The sequence below is a fragment of the Physella acuta genome, unplaced genomic scaffold, assembly GCF_028476545.2.
Source record: "Physella acuta isolate Inbredline_101_S28 unplaced genomic scaffold, ASM2847654v3 ptg000012l, whole genome shotgun sequence".
In the NCBI taxonomy this organism is placed as follows: Eukaryota; Metazoa; Mollusca; class Gastropoda; family Physidae; genus Physella; species Physella acuta.
In genome coordinates, this window is record NW_026731532.1 from 955,187 (window position 1) to 976,848 (window position 21,662).

The 21,662-nt window shown below is 32.9% G+C and overlaps 2 protein-coding genes across 3 annotated transcripts; one reads left to right on the forward strand and one right to left on the reverse strand.

The window, feature by feature from the left end:
* Window positions 1-6,383: 6,383 nt before the first annotated feature.
* Window positions 6,384-11,670, forward strand: LOC131935345 (BCL7-like protein). 2 transcript variants are annotated; one of them, XM_059291718.1, is made up of 8 exons: window positions 6,384-6,609; window positions 8,172-8,253; window positions 8,429-8,507; window positions 8,730-8,783; window positions 8,892-9,047; window positions 9,338-9,511; window positions 9,818-9,889; window positions 10,175-11,670. In XM_059291718.1, the coding sequence occupies exons 1-8, from the start codon at window positions 6,518-6,520 to the stop codon at window positions 10,249-10,251; spliced, it is 786 nt and encodes a 261-aa protein (XP_059147701.1). In that variant the 5' UTR covers window positions 6,384-6,517; the 3' UTR covers window positions 10,252-11,670. The 2 variants fall into 2 exon arrangements, with proteins under 2 accessions (XP_059147701.1, XP_059147702.1); XM_059291719.1 differs by lacking the exon at window positions 8,730-8,783 and having other exon boundaries at window positions 6,387-6,609.
* Window positions 11,671-12,161: 491 nt separating this feature from the next.
* LOC131935365 (polymerase delta-interacting protein 2) lies at window positions 12,162-21,025 on the reverse strand. Its single transcript, XM_059291730.1, has 11 exons — window positions 20,870-21,025; window positions 18,559-18,622; window positions 17,941-18,038; window positions 17,667-17,766; window positions 17,352-17,421; window positions 17,076-17,183; window positions 16,237-16,373; window positions 14,600-14,626; window positions 14,100-14,225; window positions 13,345-13,424; window positions 12,162-12,421 (listed from the first exon to the last, which is right to left on the reverse strand). The coding sequence occupies exons 1-11, from the start codon at window positions 20,956-20,958 to the stop codon at window positions 12,304-12,306; spliced, it is 1,017 nt and encodes a 338-aa protein (XP_059147713.1). The 5' UTR covers window positions 20,959-21,025; the 3' UTR covers window positions 12,162-12,303.
* Window positions 21,026-21,662: the final 637 nt, after the last annotated feature.

The following is a 21,662-nucleotide window of genomic DNA, read 5'->3' on the forward strand; positions in this document are numbered from 1 at the left end:
ATAATACAAAGAATAATTATGCCATTATATTAAGAAACATTAATAGCCACAAATTAGCAAAATTTAATATATTTTACATGTGACTTATTTTCATGAAATTATTTTATTATTTTTTAATGTATTTTTTTTTATAATGGATTTAGTCCCTTAGTTGTTCCTGTTTAGACTAAAAAGTATATTTTTTTTTAGTTTATGGACAACTGTACATTTCTTTAGTGTAACGGTATACCTGTGTGGCTTTGTTCCAATATTTCTTTAACAAAATGATCTCAGCCTTCAACATTTTGAACAAATGAATGCAGCTTGTCCAACAGCGCACCTTCTGTGATGTATATAGATCTTTCACTGTCCTGTAACTCCTGTATGTTGAACCATTCAACATGGTTGGTATGGTAACAGTAATTATAGGCTTTTAAGGACTTTTTGTTTTGTTTCTGTAAGTAAAGTCAAGTTTTATGTTTGAGACAGTAAAAATTAACTTTAGTGTTGAATTTTCTACAAGTTTGATTGTCCATTGTTGACATTGATTTGTTGATTGTATGATAGCTTGCCAACTTATGCCTGTTGTTATCTTGTTCTATCATTGCTTAATATGTTTGAAGATGTTTATTTCAGACAATGATTTTTTTTAAAAAGATATTTTTGTAAATTTTTCTTCTGTAAATTACTAATTTACATTTTTTAGAATGAAATAAATAAAGATTTAAAATTTGGTCCAATAGAGAGACTCCAAGAAACACAAGCCATTTTTTACATCAAAATTAAAAACAAAAGGAGCTGCAAAATACTTTGCCAGAACGAAATATTTAAAAACCTTATCAATCAAATTAAAAAATGTAATTGCTCTCATTTCATATAATTTATCATCCATACATTAGATTATAAATGGTTTTAAAGATTTTATTGCTGCTTATAGTTTTTAAAATACATTCAGTCTCTTATTAATGGTTAACAAAAAAACTATTAATAACCACATAATCTTTTTATCGGTATCCAAAGAGTGAATTTCTATTGTCCTTACCATTGCATGTTTTTTCCTCATGCATTATTGCCTTGCATAGATTAATTTAATCACATTAACTTAAATAGAAACTAAAAATTGACTGTGTAAAATATGTAAAAATAAATTTACTGTATAATTACACTTTGTGTACAGGCAGGAGAAACCACATGACAATATGTTTTATAGAACTTTGGTTGAAATATTCTTAGTGAAATAACTCCATCCATCATTGTTAACTCCCTTCATCCACATTTTACTGTATTTTATTGGATCATTTGGGGTGAGAAAAAAAATCTTTTTATACCATATATATATATATTACCTTTTTTTTACACTTGTGATCCCTGATGTTTTTTTTTAAATGTATGTACAAGTTTAGCTGAATGAAGGCATCGGTTCATGTTATGTAAATAAGTGATGCTGAAGTCAGTTGTACTCAAATACATAATTGGCGTAAATGAATGCCTTTGTTTTATTCCAGTAGTACTCAAAGAGTACTTAATTAAGCAACTTGTTTTTATAGCATACAATATATTTTGTAGCATCTTCTTGGTTTATTTTTAGCTCACTTGTTTTTTTTTATGTTTTACAGTTTAAAAAAAATATTTTTTTATCATAATACGATTAACTTATTTTATTTTTACATTTTGTTGTCATAATTTAATTTAAACTGTGCCATTATCAGCTAATTAAGTTTTATTTAAAATGAAAACTGTTTTAAATCAAATTGAATTAAATTTTTATATCAGCCTTTTAGCGTATTTTAAGTGATAGTCAAATAAAGAAGGCACCTTTTTAATATATTTATTTCAATAGACCCTTAGATAATAAACCTAAAAATATAGATGTTTCTGATATTGATATCGGATATGCTAATAGAGAGAAAGAAATGGGAAGTAAAATCATTTAATTAATTCAGTTAAGCTTTTAAATATTAGGTGCATGGTAGATCAGAATTCCATTTGCTGAATCTGCTGTCCACTCCTCAAGAAAAAGTTAGCCTTACAGTTTATATGCTGGTTAATCAAGTCTCAGTCTACTGCGCTTTACAAAGTTTTGTTCCAATAGAGATACTCAATATAAATAAATTTAGATAGCTAACAAGAAAATTATTGAAAAAAATATTTCCAGAAAATTATTCTGAAGTGAAAGCCGTTTTTATACGTGAACTGCCATGTTAAGCTGATGTTTTATATTATATGAAGTGAACAGATGCAGTTCTTATTTAAATCTTATTTGCCACTGCAGTGAAAGAATGAAAACATTTTGTTTAGAAGGCAGAGAAATAGTTTCACTAACAAAATATTTATATAATAGTTTATTGCATTTTGTTAGTGAATTCACGAAGTCGTTTGAGATATTTTTGCTTATGAGTAGTGAAACAGTGTAGGACATTTTTCTTAATAATATATTGTAACGGTTTTAAAAAAAAGATTCAGAACTAATTAGGACAATTCAGCTTAATTATAATCTTGTGTTGCATTTTATTTAACACGTGTTGTGAGAATTGATTGTCTACTTCTATCCCCTGTTAGCTTTTATGTATGGGGAAACAACTTTCAATAAAACTACTCTTTTGTGATGTAACTGTACTTAAATGATTCCAATTTCTTCAGATGCAAATTTCATTAATAGCTGCTGTGGAAGAAACAAACTTAATAATGTACCAATGAGAAGCCAGTGCACACTTAACCACAGCAGACTTAAACTTTATTTCTCTTCATTTATTTTATTTAAATAAATTACACATTTGTAATTTTTTGAAAATTTAAATTCACTATTCAAGATTATATGAAATTCTTCATCATTTTAAGTAACAATTCAAATTGTTCCTGAGATATAATTATCTATATGTGAAGCTTTATGTCATAAGTAAATTGTATCACATCATCAATTTATAATGTTTATTTTCTTATTTTAAATGTACATATAGGGCAAATCTTATCCGAATAAAATACTAGTTACATGTATCCTAATTACATTTAATTTGAAAATTGCATAATCTAATGAAACTATGACATAACATTTAAACTTGATGTGTGAAGTTTTTTTTTTAAATTGTGAAATAAATCGGAGTTGCTTTAACTGATATGTCAGTTAAGCATATGTTTGATACTGCGTTGCAATTATTACTAATTGTTATTCTGCATGGATAATGTTTAGACGTTTTATCTGTCTTGTTATAAAACTGTTGTCTGTATTCTCTGTATGTCTATCACTTTGGACTACTAGTAGTTATTCTACACAGTATACTCTTGACCTCAACTCACTGAACAAAACACATGCAAATTGGAAAAGAACATTTACTTTTATATTCAGACAATATTTTAAAAAAAATGATTTCATCACCACAAACAGAAGACTCAAATCATTTAATTTTCTAGATAACATTACATAATTAAACTTTTGGAGTTAAAATGTTAAATACTACTGTTAAATATGTATGGATTATGAGTACCCCGACCCCTCTGTCCCGATTAGTGTATGTAATTTCTGACTATGCCACGGAGCTAGACTTGTATCAAGTATTTTATAAAATGAATGTAGTATCTACGTGGCAGTAAAACAAAACGATGAGGGAAAGTTTTTTTTTTGTATTAGCTGCACCAGCCATATTGGAAGTGTTAAAGGTACTATAGATATTCCAATTGTAGCTATTTTAAAAAGCATGCAAAAAACACAGGTTATAGCTATTAACCAAAAGTAATAATAGTAATGAGAGGGTAGCATAAGAGTTAATACATAGTATTAATATACTTTAAATATAGGCATATGATATAAATATTGGTTTAAGTTTAGGCACTTCAGAAGGTAGCATAACATGTGAATATTACCTTAAATAAAAGTAGGCCTACATGAGAGGGTAGCATTAAATATTAATATTTTGGGTCAAGCTGTGTGCACAACTGCTAACTTGAAAAGATCACTCACTCTAGTGGGGGGAAATAAAGGTGGCTAGGCATAAAACTGACCAATTATTTGTCGTGTCACAGAAGCAGGCGAACTCTACTTTACCTGCTTTATATCGACCGTTAGGTCAGAGCAGAGTTTCTTCCAGGCATTCGGCCCCCCCCCCCCCCCCGAAATTTTTTTATCGCCCACCCGAACGAAATGAAATGTATATAATTTATATAGAAAATATATACTTTTAACAGTGTCCGCCCCCCGAAGAAAGTCTACCGCCCCCCCCCCCCCCGAAAATTTCAATTGCCCCCCCCCCCCCCCCCGGAGAAAAAAAGTCTGGAAGAAACACTGGGTCAGAGCAGTTACGCCGACTTTCCTTGTGGCATTTAATTTAGGCTAGATTTTAATCAACAGATGAGGAGATTTTTTGAAACAACTGCTTTAGATCAGTATTAGTGGGGGAGACTGTAAAGGGGTCGTCCATAAACGACGTCACCCCCGAAGGTGGGCCTGGGGGCTTCATAATTCGTGAAGGGGGGGGGGGTCAGACAGTTTGACGACTCACTTTTGCATAAAAAAACAGTAGTGTTTGAAACTAAATCTTAGCCGTTATTTAAAAGGCAGTTTTTTTTTTTAATTGTAATAGAAATTGATCAATAGAGCCTACTCAATGTTGGCCGAGCTTAGAACATATTTTTAGAAAGAAATGAATGTTCTTAAAAACAAAGACTGAATATAGGGTGTGTAGACTTAGCATGTAGTCATTTTAAGGATGTTGGGGGTCTGGCTTTTTGTGACGTTTGCGATTGGGGGGGGGGGGAATCTATAAACAAAAGCGTGACGTCTTTTATGGATGACCCTTAAGTCATCGGCGATAACAAGGCTATCCAGCATTATAGGCCTACCTAGCACCAAATATGTTACTTTATAAGCCATGTTAAACTAAACCAACCCTGACTTTCGATCGTTACTGTTTTGGAAGAGGGTGGTTACTCAAAATATGGTCCTAAAGAGCGCTGTCTATTAAGATTACTGCATAATGTTTGTTTTTTCCTGGTACAGAAATGCAGCAAGATACGCTGCTTAACTTCGCCTTAAAATGGCCAGTTGTGTGTTGACGTCGCATACTTGATCTAGGCCTACATTCCTTTTTGAGGAATGGAAGAACAACAAAATACGATTTTAGAAAAGAGACGAACGGTTAAATTTATTGAAGAAAAATTCACAAATTATAATTAGCATTAGGAGCGGCTACGCTGAACGAAATGAATGTCGAATATGAATGAGATTGACAAAAAATAAAAACGTAGCAAAGAACGATAACCCACTTTGTGCGACAAACAAAAGAGAACATCATACGTGTGTTCAGCACGCAGTTCTCCCCCCTCCACCGTATCACTTTGGTGTGTGCGAGTGCTTTTAACTCATAAACAGCGTGAAATAACAAAATTAAGTTGTAAATAAAGTCGTAAAAGAACTAAAATAATATTTTGAAGACATATTCAAACAAATTGTACCCTATTACACACCGACATTACATGTACATTTAATGTAGGGCATTGGGACTACAAAATACACAGCTGTTATCTAGAACACGACCTAATATGATGTCCCTCCCTTTTTTAAGTCATGGTTACATTTATAAGTTTTGCTGTTTAATTTAGTGAAACATGGATGTTACAGTGATAGACTGTATAATTTTGATTCGTAAATTATTATATTTATGAAAAAGTAAAATAAAAATACAACAACAAAGTCATAACAAAGTGGGCGAACTCTGACACACCACCTACACATCAAGATGTCTAGATATTTTTCATTAGCCTATGTAGGCCTTCACGATTTATGTTAAGTTTGTTTTCCGTGCCACTTAACTAGCATTGACAAGGCTTAACAACATACATTGTTTTTTCTAATTAGTTTTTTCATTAGATCTTAATAGTAAAAAGGTGTGTGTAAGTGAATTATTCTTCGCCTAGCACCAGGCCATTTTGAAAACTAATGTGTAGCCTATGGATTAGAAGTATGCAGGTTACACAGTGAACATTGCACTGAGTTGGTGCACTTAGTCGATGTTGGTATTCGAACTCGGTTCTTGATACGCAAGAGGATATCACACTCTCTACGTTGTATGGTGGGGTAAAATATTTTAACCAATGTAGTAGCTGGGACAACGGGCACAATAACCAAGTAAAAAATCAATAGGCCTAAACTTTTCTTCCACAGCGCATACACCCTTTCGTTTCGCCTCGCGTGCTAACCTCTCTCTTCTTCTCGCCTCGCGGCGTGTGTTGAACCCTGGAGAGATTTATGGCTTGTGATCACGGTACTGTTGAGGAGACACATCGCTGGGCTTGGCGAATATTTGTGTGAAGGGACAAAACTGCGGCTGAACACTGCAAAGTATTTTCATAAATTCACTGCCTTACAGCCACGTGACCTTAGTCGTAGCGAAGCGCAATGTCCACATGACTCATCCGGGCATCTGTGCCATAATCCAGCAAAAAATCTATTTATATCCGCTGTTAGATCTGTCGGCGTCTGGGGTTAGGCTTTTTTTTTCAAGGCACCACTGTACGTTGATTACGATTACAAAAGAAACTTTTCGCCATGCTGTCGCGGTCAGGAAGAGCCGAAACTCGCAGCCGGGCCAAAGAGGACATCAAAAGAGTGATAAATGCGATCGATCGAGTACGGAAATGGTAAGGTCATTTCATAGTTTCCTTTGTCTGTTCTTTCTGCCTGTTGTCATATTTCTTTGCGCCATTGGGGTTTACTCAAGCTAATTTCCATTGATTCCATTCATTTGTCCGTGTTTACAGCGCGGACAGGTGGATGCAGCGGGTTTATCACGTGCGTCTGTTTACATTTTGTTTTCAATACATTGATATATTGGCTCGCGGTGTAGACAGTAGTTTAAGGTTTAACAAAATTTATCAGAATCATCTCTATTTTTTAATGACAATCTCAATAATAATAGCATCCATAGGCCTATGACTAGATTCTATTAATTTTAAATATTTTATTTTTTATCAGACAATACTCAAGACTTGAGTACAAAAGTATTGTCTGATAAAAAATAAAATATTTAAAATTAATAGTCATAGGCCTGTGGATCCTATTATTGAGATTGTCATAAAAAAATAGATGATTCTAATCTGATAAGTTTTTTAGTAGGCCTAATATTAGGCATTATTATAAGCCTAAGCCTATTTTATTATTACCATTACAATTACAGTATTAATTTAGTATTAGATCTAGATTCTAGTACTCATCATAATGATCATAGAATGTCATAGATCTATTAGTTTTTACAGTTTTTAGTATTTTAGACTGTAGACTATTACTACTATTAGTATTAGCCACTATTAGGACTTATTAACTTTTTTAGGTTATTGGTTATTACTTGTTACTAATCTAATACCATAGAGGTGTTTAGACCTACATAGAGGGACATAGAATATATCTCTAGTTACAAGTAAAGTGTAACAAAGTTATTAACAATGTTTAGGCTAGAGTTTAGAGTATTATCATTAGGCCTATGACCAATGCATTAATTAATTAATTAATTAGTATGTTTAGCCTACTCTCTAGAGTAGGCCTACTACTATAAGCTTAATTTTATGTTTAGGCCTATAGTATACCTAATCCCAATCATATTACAACAAGACCTAGTCTAGCTAGATCTACTTCCCAAAAGTCAAACACATGATTTAATTTTATTACATATGCCTATGTATTAAATGTATATAATTATATCTAAATTGCATTAGGCCTATATTTGGAATGCATATATATATATAATAGTCCCTACTAAAATAATTATTCTAATTAAGTAGACTTAGATATGCCCCTTCATCAAAAGCATTTTAAGAACTTTTAATAATAATACTATTACTAATTCAGGAATGTTGTTTATTGGCCAGAAGTAAGATTTGTTTGTCTAGTAATTGTACTATTAGGCAATTAATCCTATCTGGCCAAAGTTATTCCCCCCCCCCCCCCATGTTTGTTTTAAATGCTTAAAAATTTCTATTTAGATCTATAATTTCGATGTTATTTAAATATACTGATATATTAATTATATATGATTTGGGTTGAGGTTTAGTTGCTGCATGTGAGAGTTAAGGGGTATGATTATTGGTGCACATCCATTTCTCTGTTTTCCTAAACTGTAAACTAACCCTACTGATAACCAGAACTGTTTAAAATTAAAGTAATGCTTATATTCTTTATAATACTATGTATCTCTATTTTTCTGCAGGGAAAAGAAATGGGTTACTATAGGAGACACATCTGTGACTGTTTTGAAGTGGGTTCCCATCACAGCACAAGAGAACCCAGGAGTGAGTAGGCTTGGCTAGAAGTCTTTAGATATTTAATAGCACTGTAAACGAAATGGTTTCAAATAGATCAAGTGAGAGTCTGACAATTATGCTTTATTTCAATTTTAAAATAGTCTTCTGATTTATGGACTATTAGATATGAATTTGACTGAATTGTGGTTTTCCCATCTTTTAGGCACTGAGGAAAATTCCTGGTGTAAAGACAAAAACATATTCAAAAGCAAGGGTTGAAAGAGAGCGAGAAATTTATACAGGTAAAATAAAGACTTGCTTCTTCAGTGAAAAATAAGTGAAATAAGCCATCTAAAATATCTAAGCACTAAGCAGTGATAATTTTCTTTATATATTGTGTTGTAAAATAAACTTTTCCACTTGACTGTAGAACAGATGAAATAGAGTACATCTCTTTTGTTTTAATTCTGCTCATTGTGTGGTTACCTAGCCCCATTTAATTTCCCTATCCTATCCTGATTCAGGTTCAGATCTAGGTAGAAACAAGTGCTTAAAAAATCTGGAAACTTCAGGCTTGGGTACTATTTGCTTAACTGTGGTCCAATGTTTTTTTATATGGAAAAGCTAGTTTTTTATTTAAGCAGTAAACTTTACAAAAAAAAATTCCCATTATTTAATTTCCCCAGCTGAGGCAGATGCTCACCTGCGCTCCATGTCCCCATCCAACAGTAACACCAACATTTCCACTGCTAGCAGCCCTTCATCCAAGAACCACCACCACAACAATCATCATGTATCAGGCCATAAAAGAAATCACAAAGGGGTTGTCACCAACAGTCAAGGTATGTTTTTTTGTTAGCAGATTGACAGATTAGCTTTTCTTATTTAAGATGTTTTGTAGACTTTACCAATAATTGCTTATTACAGTATTAAGTCATTGATTAAAATTTATAATTAACCAACTATTTGAGTTTTGCCTGTCAGTATTTTATTCCTTGATTTATTTCTTAATGTATTGTATTTTTAATTGTATAGTTACTTAGTCTTGATACTGTTTTGACTAGTTTCTTGTAGTTGTAGAGACCTCTGGATGTATATTTACTTTGTACTCATAACCTTGTTTGTTTTTCAGGCAACGTTGTCTACACAGAGGAGTCAACACAACAGTCTATAGGCTCATTTGGCTCTGAGAATTTGAATGATGATTCTAACATGTCCTTCCCAGAAAATAGTGAACACAGTGAGCATAATGACAATACTGAGTATTCTCATGACAGCAATGATGCTGATCCACAGATGAGAGTTGGTAAGTGTGTGGCCAAATTCACGAAAACTTTATTTAAACAAAAAGTAGTAATCTATGGCATGTCTTAATAACTATTTAGTGGAAGTTTTATTGTATTTTAATAGTAGAGCAAAATTTAAATGATTGTAACGATTATCTCCCCTTTATAACCTGTAGTTTAGTATGAGTTGGTTACCTTTAAGATTTTCCTTTATGTTTGAGGTGTAAAAAAATCATTAATGTTAAGTAGACCGTAAAACTCAATTGCATTAGCTACACTTATCATATCACATTTGCTTGATGGAAGCTTCCTAAATTTTTTCACAGCTCTTAGTATGGTTCGAGAAGAGGAGGAAGCTGCTCGAGCTAAAAAATGTGCTAAAGCTGAAGACAATAGTGGTAAGACTTTATGTATGATTTTTTTCCCATTGTTTGGTTAACAATACAATTCAGAGATGTTAAAAAAGTTTTAGGTGGTAACTTACACCTGAGCAATTTAAAAACATTTTCACGCATTTAAACCAACAGTTGCAACTGGGGATGAGCCTTTCATGCACATATAAGACTTTCTAAACAATTATATCCTCCCTCCCAATTTTCTCATACTGTTTTCTTGTGGAAGCACATCTTTCTTTTGTCGCCCATTTGAGATACATCTGATTCATCTACGATTTCTTATTTTAGATTCCACAAGCCCACCGGAACTAGAGAGGGAATCTTCATCAGATGAGCCTCTCTCCAAAAAGCCCAAATCTTCATAATTTTATTTAATAGTTTCATTCCTGTTTAAACTCTATCAAGACATTTCACAAGTTGATTTTTTAATTGTATTAGTTATCAAATTGTTTTCCTGCTATTTTGTTGGTTTGATTTTTATAACAATTTAAATTACTTAAATTATAGTGGTGATATTAAATGTTATCAATATTTAATTATTTGGATGATAATACTCAACATAGTTCATAATAATTACAAATAATTGCAAATGCTAGTTCTGCTATGTTAAAAAGCTTAATTAAACGAGATCTTTAGTTAATTAAAGTTCGCTTACATATTTTTATCACTTTTGGAAAGTACTATTACTTTCATACTATATTATCAATAAACTGCTTTTGTGAGCAAATTATTTTAATGATAGATATGTATCTCTTAAAATGTTTTTTTTTACCATGGCTAAGATGAGCCATCACTGTGCATATTATATATGCCTGGTTGTGTTAATTTGTGCATACTGTACAGAGGAGAGAAAAATAGTTTAAAACATTTTTTTATTTGTTATGGAAATTTATACATTGTGTTTTCAGTATGTTAGGTTTTTAGTTAGTGTCACAAAAATTGTTTTCAAGCAATATGCTAGTTGCGTTAAAAGTTTTACAATACAAATGTGCATCAACTGTTTTCTGACATCTCTTAAAATACATGTTTGTAGCTTCCTGTACTGATGTATATTTTATTATTTCCTTGAAAAATTCACATTTTACCCTGTGTGAAATCCTCAATGAAGAAGCTTTTTGAAAAACTGGTGTTGTACATTGTGTATCTTGCGTTATCCAGTGTACAGTCATATGCCTCTGATTTGATTTTAAATATTTTTGTGGCTTAAGGTAGTATTCCATTACAAAAATAACATTTTGGTCTTTTTATGAGATTGATTTCTGTTCATTTTTCTTTATAGTAATACTAAAAGAAAAACAGGTCTCCTGTTTTGTTACAGTCAAATAGGGTTGATCTGTAAAGGGTTCAGTATCCAGTGTAACCTAATGTCCAATACCAAACTTATTGACCCCTTACTGTTTGTGTTGTGCTTACTGAATAGGGCAGCTGCACTTTCCTTTGTAATGGATTACAGTGCAGCGCTATTGGGAGCCTCATGAAGTCAGTCAATGCATCACTATTCTTAAGGCAAATTTTTACCCCATTAGCAGTGCAGCAGTATTTTTTATAAAAAGATGACAAGCTTGTCTCTATCTTGGACCAAATGGCGTGTGGTTTGTTGCATTTATTTTTTTTTTTTTTTTTAAATGTATGAAAATAAGAGAGCAAGCTAGACACATTGTCATCCTTATGTGCCTATGTTAGCTGTGATGTAGTGCAGATCAGTTTATGATGTGTACAAGTAGGTGGGAACATTACATCCATTTGAATGTTATTGCTTGATGAATAAAAGATTTGTTAAGTAATATTTTGTTTATATTATTTTTGTACATTGTTGGTAACCAGATTAAATTACTAGCAGAAACTAATATCTGATCTCCATATCATTAATTATCAGTGGCAAGTTCAAGCATCTAAAGAGCCACATCTAATTTATCAATGCAAAATGATACCCCATTACTTTTCTAAAGCTTTGTGATCAGTGTTAAATACAGAGAAAACCTAGGAGCAAGGTGTGTACTTTTAAACATATCACTTCACTTGATTAGGGTAATGAAAATTAACCTCAATTAGTCACTGTCATGACTCATTAGCTGTCATACTTGAAAAAAAAATTTAAAACCACTTTCTGATTGGCTGTTGATTCTGACATTTGTGATATAAAAATAATGTAAACCTGTTTAATAACTTCACCAATAAATAATGTGATTGTGTTCAAACTATGAAGATTTAAGGACCTGCCTTGCAGTTGATATGAATCATTAAAATAAAAATTTGAATTCATCTAAACACTGTCAACATTTATTCATTACAGTTTATTGGTACTCCGCTTTCATATAACAAAAAAAGGGTCAGATAAATAACATTGCTTAACACACCAGACGGGAAAAAAGGTTTTGAAGGACAATGTTTTTCATACAGATATGTGAATTGGATGATTAGCTCCCCAAGAATTGACTGGGGTTATTTGTATCATCAGACTTGCTCTCTAAGGAAAAAGGCGGAATCTTGCAGTCAAAACTGGTTCCATCTCGACGCTCCATCTTGTAGGTACCCCTGGGGACAATAATATTTTACTGTATTAGGACTTGACCAGACATTCCTATGTCTCCGCATTTGTAAAAATGTTTAGGAAACTCAGTCATGTAATTTCTTAAGGCTTGCTTGTCACAGTTTGATCAGCAAAAACATAAAAAGTTGGAATTTTAAAAGTAAAATTGATTTAACAAAAAAATTATGGGGAAAATTTTTTTTTTTTCGCAGGCGGTCATTTGTTTTTTTGTTTACCTAATTCACAATTTCTTCTAAAACAATATTTATAAAATAAAGCATGAAGAGAGAAACAAATGTTCATGGTAGCATTTGTAATGTATGCTAATCTTAAACAAGAACAAAAGTAGTATGATAGATCAACCTAACAATCAGATTCTAAAGAGGCACCTCAATGATAGTGCTGTTTAGGGCATACTACTTAGTATGTCTAGTATGAAGCAAGTTAGAAAAACATGTAGCTAAAAATGCAATCTTAAAAATCTTTATAAATACAAGCTGGATAATGTTATTATCTATTTCAAAAATGCTTATAGAAGCTGTTCCCCAAAGTAGTTGCAAGGAGTAGGCATGCCAGCTTTAATTGTCATTCTCTTCAATTGTCTTAACAAACATACAATTATATTTACATTACAAACACAATGGTAATTTACAACTTTAACTAGGACAGTGGGTCTAAATTTTTATATTGACTGGATTCTACCTCAGCATAACAATTATAAATTAGATCCATACTGTTAACTGAGTTTCTACTTAAAATATTAAGTCTGAATTAAGTCACTTTTGTGAAAGCAAATGAAAAATTACTGGAGAATATAATTTCTGTCAAGTATTAATCTGTGATTAAAATGTTTTTAAAAATAATTATTAAAACGATTAAGGGAAAATGTACAAATATGAAATTTATAATAAAACAAAATGGATCTTACCACATATGTCCACTAGGTGCTTGGAGTGAAACATGGCTGCTATACTGGAACGCAGGTTGTTCCGGAGAAAGTATTGGCTCCTAAATATATGAAACAATTTTAATTTTTATGTCATACAAAATATAAAAAGTGTTATTTTAATATACTTCAATGAGTGTAAACTGCGTCAACGTCTTTAAACAACTATATTACCATGAGGTATAGTTTCACAATACCCAATTTTTTTTTTTGACAGTTAAACAGGCAAGTTGTACAATAATTGTGCTTAAAAAATTTACTCATGTAATTTAAGAACAATCACTCTAATCATGTCTGGACTGTGTCTGATAAATACTTTCCTAACAGGCGCTAAACCAAGTACTAAACATCACAAGGTTTAGGTAAATTAAAGCCAGTTAGTTGTCAAAAACAGGGCCAAATGTGTTTCCTCAATTAGTTAAACAGAATCTAGTGGCCTACAACTTAGCTGGTACTCATATGTATTCATGCTACCCAAAACAATTTTATTAGGATTTTAGTTTTAGCCTATTCTAAAATCTAAACCTAATAAACACAACAAGCTAATTAATTGAGGATTAAGGTCTTTAGATAAAACACTCTTTTACGTTTATTATGGATTTTATTTAATTTTTCTCATTTTTTATTTGAATGAATATATTTAGCTCTATTTTCTGTCAAACTTTGCATCAATTAAAATTATTCACATTTTTGCTCACAATTACACAGAAATATAAGTGTAAACATTTTGTAATTACCTGACCCACGACTCCCCTTCCCCTGACAGTCTCCAGTGTTCCAGACAAACTAAAAATCCTCCAGTGTCTCTCTCGAAGTTGAACAGTTTCTAATCCCCTATTTTCTAGACGAACACAATAACGCCACTAAAAATAAAGGAATTAAAAGTGTATTTTAACAAAAGCACAAAATTCAACTTGCACATAAGCTAAACACTGCAATGCTTTGCTCTGTGTATAAAAGTTTTAATTTTAATTATGATCAAACTTAAAGCAATAATTGTAAAACCATACAACATATAACAGCAAAAATCTCCAGATGAACAAATTTAGTGAACACCACTTATATTGCTTTATACATTCAATCTACACAATGTAAATTAAACAAAAATATCACAATATTATTTCTTTTCCCAATTTTTGTAACTTTACATTCAATTTAGTTAAATATAAAAGCCAAGGAACGGAATCTCCCTACTAATAAACATAAATAAATAAATGACATTATGCACAGCACTTACCCAGTATACATGAGTTTGTTGAGCTTCCTGGAAATAAATAGGTATAGATTTAATAGATATTCTAATTTGAACAAAGAACATTAAAGGTAAAGGAGCTATTTAAGTTATAGAGAAATTTAAGGTTAGGATTATTTTTTAATAAGGTCAACACAATAAATGCAAATTTAAGCGGTAATATTTGTGTAAATCAACTCATGACTATTAACTGTCATAGTCTTAATCTAATTCTACTAACACGACTATATTTACACTAGCATATAAAACAATACAAGATTATCATTCCTGCAAAAGCTAAGTAATTAAACAACTTTAACTACCCACTCTTCAACCAAAATAGGAGGGTGTCAAAGCAACATACAAAATACCCTGGAACCCATGTGACATTGACAGACCACTCACCTTACAGCCCATGTGACATTGACAGACCACTCACCTTACAGCCCATGTGACATTGACAGACCACTCACCTTACAGCCCATGTGACATTGACAGACCACTCACCTTACAGCCCATGTGACATTGACAGACCACTCACCTTACAGCCCATGTGACATTGACAGACCACTCACCTTACAGCCCATGTGACATTGACAGACCACTCACCTTACAGCCCATGTGACATTGACAGACCACTCACCCTACAGCCCATGTGACATTGGCACAGCACTCACCATTAAACCAAACTAGGAGGGTTTCAAAGCAACACACAAACTACTCATCCTACAGCCCACATAACCTTGACAGACCACTCACCCTACAGCCCACATAACCTTGACAGACCACTCACCCTACAGCCCACATAACCTTGACAGACCACTCATCCAACAGCCCACATAACCTTGACAGACCACTCACCCTACAGCCCACATAACCTTGACAGACCACTCACCCTACAGCCCACATAACCTTGACAGACCACTCATCCTACAGCCCACATAACCTTGACAGACCACTCATCCTACAGCCCACATAACCTTGACAGACCACTCATCCTACAGCCCACATAACCTTGACAGACCACTCATCCTACAGCCCACATAACCTTGACAGACCACTCATCCTACAGCCCACATAACCTTGACAGACCACTCACCCTACAGCCCACATAACCTTGACAGACCACTCATCCAACAGCCCACATAACCTTGACAGACCACTCACCCTACAGCCCACATAACCTTGACAGACCACTCACCCTACAGCCCACATAACCTTGACAGACCACTCATCCTACAGCCCACATAACCTTGACAGACCACTCATCCTACAGCCCACATAACCTTGACAGACCACTCATCCTACAGCCCACATAACCTTGACAGACCACTCATCCTACAGCCCACATAACCTTGACAGACCACTCATCCTACAGCCCACATAACCTTGACAGACCACTCATCCTACAGCCCACATAACCTTGACAGACCACTCATCCTACAGCCCACATAACCTTGACAGACCACTCACCCTACAGCCCATGTGACATTGACAGACCACTCACCCTACAGCCCATGTGACATTGACAGACCACTCACCCTACAGCCCATGTGACATTGACAGACCACTCACCCTACAGCCCATGTGACATTGACAGACCACTCACCCTACAGCCCATGTGACATTGACAGACCACTCACCCTACAGCCCATGTAGAAAGGTGTCACAGTGACACGAATCCCCTCTGTTGTCTCTCTGTGAACATCAGATAGCTGTAACCAAGGGTGATTTTTTTCTTGCCACGCCCCCAAAGTGTCCCGAGCTACAAATGGTGGATCTGGAATAAGAAGAACAAGTACCCTGAAGTTACTGCAGTAACTAGCTTGTCAAGTTTGACCACAGGTGTGTAGTGTACAGTTATACAAAAATACATGTACTAGGTGTAGTCTTAGAAGTACTAAATGTAATACCACTGGATGTATTAGAGTACATGTACATTTGCACTAGATGAATGGGTCAATGTGGTAATGTCTCGATTTTGAATCCAGATTTAAGTCAGTGGAACGTCCCTGAGTCCACCCATTGGCCGAGGTCAAGAAATATACGAGCTCTACTTGATCTGCCCAATGGATCACTAGGTTTAAAGAGGAATCTTTACTTTTTACTTTACTAGATGTACTTCCATATGTGTACTAGATGTACCACCACATGTGTACTAGATGTACATACAAAAAATGTATCAGATGGTACTTCAAGATGTGTACTAAATGCACAATCAATCACAAGTGTATGGCTGTATTGCTAAATGTGTACTAGATATACCTCCAAAAATGTATCAGATGGTACTTTAAACTGTTTACTAAATGTACTATCATGTTCCTCCACATATGTATCTCAACATGTATACTAGATATACTTCAACTCATGTATATCAACATATGTACTATATATACCTCCACATATGTAGCTCAACAAGTGTACAAAATGTACTTCCACAGGTATAATAGACGTACTTCCGCAGTATGAGTGTAGTACTTACTGTTTTCTGGTTCATGCATGAGAAACTTCTCAAAGAGTTCGTGTTGGATTGGGACTGGTTCAGGGCTGTTATACGGTAAAATGTCTTCATGTGCTACATAGTCAAGACCTGACAAAAGAAATGGTTAACATAATCAAAACTTCAGACTGCACCAAGACATAGAGGATGGCTGTGGATTTTTGTGAACATGCTAAAGAAAACTTACCTAGAATCACATGCATGACTCTAAGTTAATGCAGATAGCTGCAACTTGTAAAAATGCTAGAGAAAATTTACCAGGGATAGCATACAGCGCCCGACTGTTGTCTTGGTTACCAAGAAATGTAACAGCTTCTGTCTGAGCTCTCTAATAAAAAAAAACCATAGAAATCCTGTTAAATTATCTCTAGATGGATAGAATCAAAATATAATCAAAACAAAGGACAATACTATTATTTTAATAAAACTTCATTCTGGATAATGAAAAAATATTTTAAAGTTTGAGCTAGAATGGAGTTGCATAACTAAAATAATTACCAGAAAAAAAGCCTTCAGATAAGTTAAACAACAAAAGCGTAAATAATAAAAAAAACAAGAATTTAAGTGACTTACTATATGTGGGCAGTCTCTGGTGTCAATTAACACTTGGTAATATGTATGGTTTTTTCCCTTGACTTCTTTCCCCACTGCAGTGGTTTGATCATCAAAAGATCTAAATAAAAACATCAGATTTATTATAGAAATGACTTAGAACTAAAATAAATTTATTGATCATTCTTGTGAAAACAAATAAAGAGCTAGCATGTTAAAAAGCAAGTATGAACTGTGATGATGAGTAAAGACATATCAACCTAATGAGAGCCAAATGGTTGGAATGTTTGTTTACCTTTCTTCTGTCTTTGCTGCAGTATCACGATCATAAACATGAGCCAGCCAGGGGAACAAAATAATACCTCGATATCCAAATATTTTGTGTAGGAACAACTAGAAATCGTTATAAAAAGTATAAAGTATATTTTAACAAAAAAAAAACAAAAAACAAACAACAACAAACAGAAACTACATGGTACATGTTAATTCATAGCAGGACCAGTTTTTTAAAACTACTGAATATATGGTCCATAGTCTAACCGATCATTGGATGACTGTGCATTGGAAAACCAAGCCTGGGTGGTAAGATGGGAAGAGCCAGATGTTCCCATGTATCAGACCTTCTCTCTCCAAAGGGATGAGACTTTATCTGTACAATTTTGAATCAGTAGTGTCACAGAAGCTGCCAAAACCATGGTTCCACTGTTGTTTGATTTAGGAGTTTTCTCTACTAGATGGGTTGCTGTCACCAACTGACTACTAATGCTACCCTACACACTAATGGCAGTATTGCTCTAACCCTAGTCCTAACTTTACACAAGGGAACATAGTCCAGACCCTAGCAAATGTAATAACAGAAATAATAGCTTGATATAATAGTGTCCTGCTGAAGAATGTGTTAAAATAAACATACTTGTCCTGTGTCATAAGCTTTACCATGTTCTCTTGGTGGTTCAAGGATGCCAACTTCTGCAAGTCTGTCAAAAATTATATTTATATATTATATTGAAATTATTTAGGTTATATTACTTGGTTAATTTATACATTTTTAAAAAGTACATTTACAATTTATGATTGTAGAAGATAAAAATGCTTTGGACAGTTCTGTAGAATTATATATATACAACAACTATAAGCCTAAAAAATGACCGCCACCAAGAAAAAACTTGTTTCATTATCTACAGCGTGTAAAAATGAAGCCAAATTGAACTTATGTCATGGGTCAGGGCTTTGGTTTAAAATAAAGATGACTGTCCAATAATGTTAATTTTCATCACTTGCGATGTTAAATGCATTACAATCCATTATTAGCTTTCGGCTATAGCTTTAATCATGTAACTGTTTGTTGTTTCTACTTAGGTTCCAACACCTATTATCAATTATCGAGTTCAAGAATACAGGCAATAATAAATAGACTTAAGCCATTTGTCTGTCAGAGAAACTTGATTCTAGATTTAATATCTAGGCCTACTAAAATTAAATAAATAATTGAGTTTTAATGCATTATTAGCTTTCCGCTATAGCTTTAGTGATAAAACTGTTTATTGTTTTTTATTAGGTAACATTGGAATACGTTAAATAAGGATATAATTTAATTAAAACAAGATATTTCTTTATGATTGTGTAGAGTATGTTAAATAATACAAAATATTTTCACCAATCGATATTAGAGTTCCTAGCCAAGATGATAGCGTGTTAGCTAATCAATCAGGTGGCATGGGTATGGAACCTAAGCAGTCATTATAAATTTTTTTGTTTTAATGTTCCCACCCAAAAAGTTGTCAGAGGGAAATCTCAAAGGATGCAAAAATAGCTCTAAATTTTTGTTATTTTCTTTTTGTTGATTGGTTTAATAATTTATTTATTTTTCATATGAGGTTCGCGCTAGAAAGAAACAGACTCATAATTATTAGGACTCTGATTCAGATTAAGTAAATGACAGGTTTTGTTTTGAAACTTTTTACCAATCACATAAATACAACTGGGGTGTGCTGAAAGAATATCCACACCAAAGAATTTATTTCTCATTTTCTCAATTGAAAGTTTTAAAATAAACATGACATAGCCTAAATGATGCACATGGTTTTAAAAAATTTACATTTTATTAAAAACATTTAATAAAGGCAAAGTTTTGAATACAAATTACTACAAAGTAGGGTTTTCTAGATATACAACCAATTAAAGCTACTTAAGGGTCATCCATATATTACATCACATTTATTAGGGAGGTTCAGACTTTTGTATCTATGATTAAGGGCACTAATGGGAGGGGGTCCAGAAATGTGACATCATTTTTAAATTTGGGTAATCTATCATTTTAGGTATGTATAATCAGGAGTCAAAATTTGATAGAAGGCAGAGAATTAGATATGTGAAATTTCATTTATCTAGGTGAAACAGCACTCTAGTTATAGGATTTTCAAAACGAAAAGTAACATAAGTTCCACTTCCGGCTACCGGAAACAAATGATAAGTTGATACAGAACTACAAATATGATATAATACTTATAAATACAATTTCATCAACCTAGCGTTATTGGTACTCAAGTTATTGTGTTCACAGACATACACACACATGGACAAAATTGCAAAACTCAGTTTTTTCCGATTTGAGGGAGGTGTAAAACAAGAAGGTTTGTGAAAATATCGATTTCAATTTTTGCATGATTACAATACAACCTCCATACATCGTATTCGAGAAAGTAAAAAACCCAAACACAATGGGTGCTAAAGTAAATAATTACTAGATCTAAATAAGCTTGGTTACATCTGATGAAAACATCACTAATCTTTCTTTATTTATTCCTGAAAAGTTATAGGCTAATATATAGCCTTATAAACTTATTTAAAAACAGGTAGCCTACATGAATCAAACATTTTTGTAACTTTTAAAACATAAATCCTCCTAAATATGTGAAATAATAACTAAAATTTAATGAGTCACTTTCTTCACATTACTAACATTGGCTGATTTTAATATGATTTTATGTACATAAAATCAAAATGATCGATTATCATAATTTGTTAAGTAGTGCTACCTAATCTAAAATGTTTGAAAGTGAATTTTCTGTAGGCTTAATATTAAATAATATAGTAATAACTTGAAGTAATAGAAATTTGTACTAACTAAAGGAACGAGTAGTTATTTTAACAAGACGGTGTTTTTTTTAATCTAAAAAATGTAACGATTTTTTAAAAGTAACACTATCATCATTATAAAATACCTTGTAGACAAACAGCGAATACATGACTTTTGTATATAAACAGAAATTAATGGTTTTACTGCAAATTTTCTAAAGATATTTAAAGCCATTCTCGAAGGATTTCCAATATCACAGAAACATGAAGCGGAAATCAACAAATTGCAAATAACAAACGAGAGTTACTGCCCCGAAAAACACCAGAAGGTCATTTTAAAAACGGAGTATAGATTAGTTTCTGCTCTGGAAAATTTTCAGTAAACTTATAAAAAAATAACACTATTTCTATTTCCTCAATAAACAGCACATGCTATACTCTCAGTATTAAAGTTTAAAGTATTACATATATGGGAAAAAAACGATTGGGGGTCTAGACCTACATCGTTAATAAAAGTAGTAAAAGTTTTCCTCTTTAGACTAAAGGCGTTTTGGGGATCGGGGATGATGAAGGGTGGTTTCTGGGAAAAATGACAACTGTCTTACACTAAAATTCAGCATTTGGCGACGTTGCGTTCGTGTGGCTTTCAATTCTTGCAATTTAAAACAAATGTAGATCTAATTACTTAATACGGAAATTTTACGTTATTAAAATTATAATACGATAGCCTAGATTTCAATACCAGAATAAAATTCGCAAAAAACGTTTCAATAACAAGCTTTTATATAACTATGCACTAAAAATGAGAAAACAAACGATTTTCTTTAAATATATAGGCCTAATAATGAACCACTATTTAAATGACTAAAAAGAAAACCGTCGGTAGCGTCAAATGAACAATATGTGCGTATAATAGCGCACAAAATAGTTCCTTTTAAA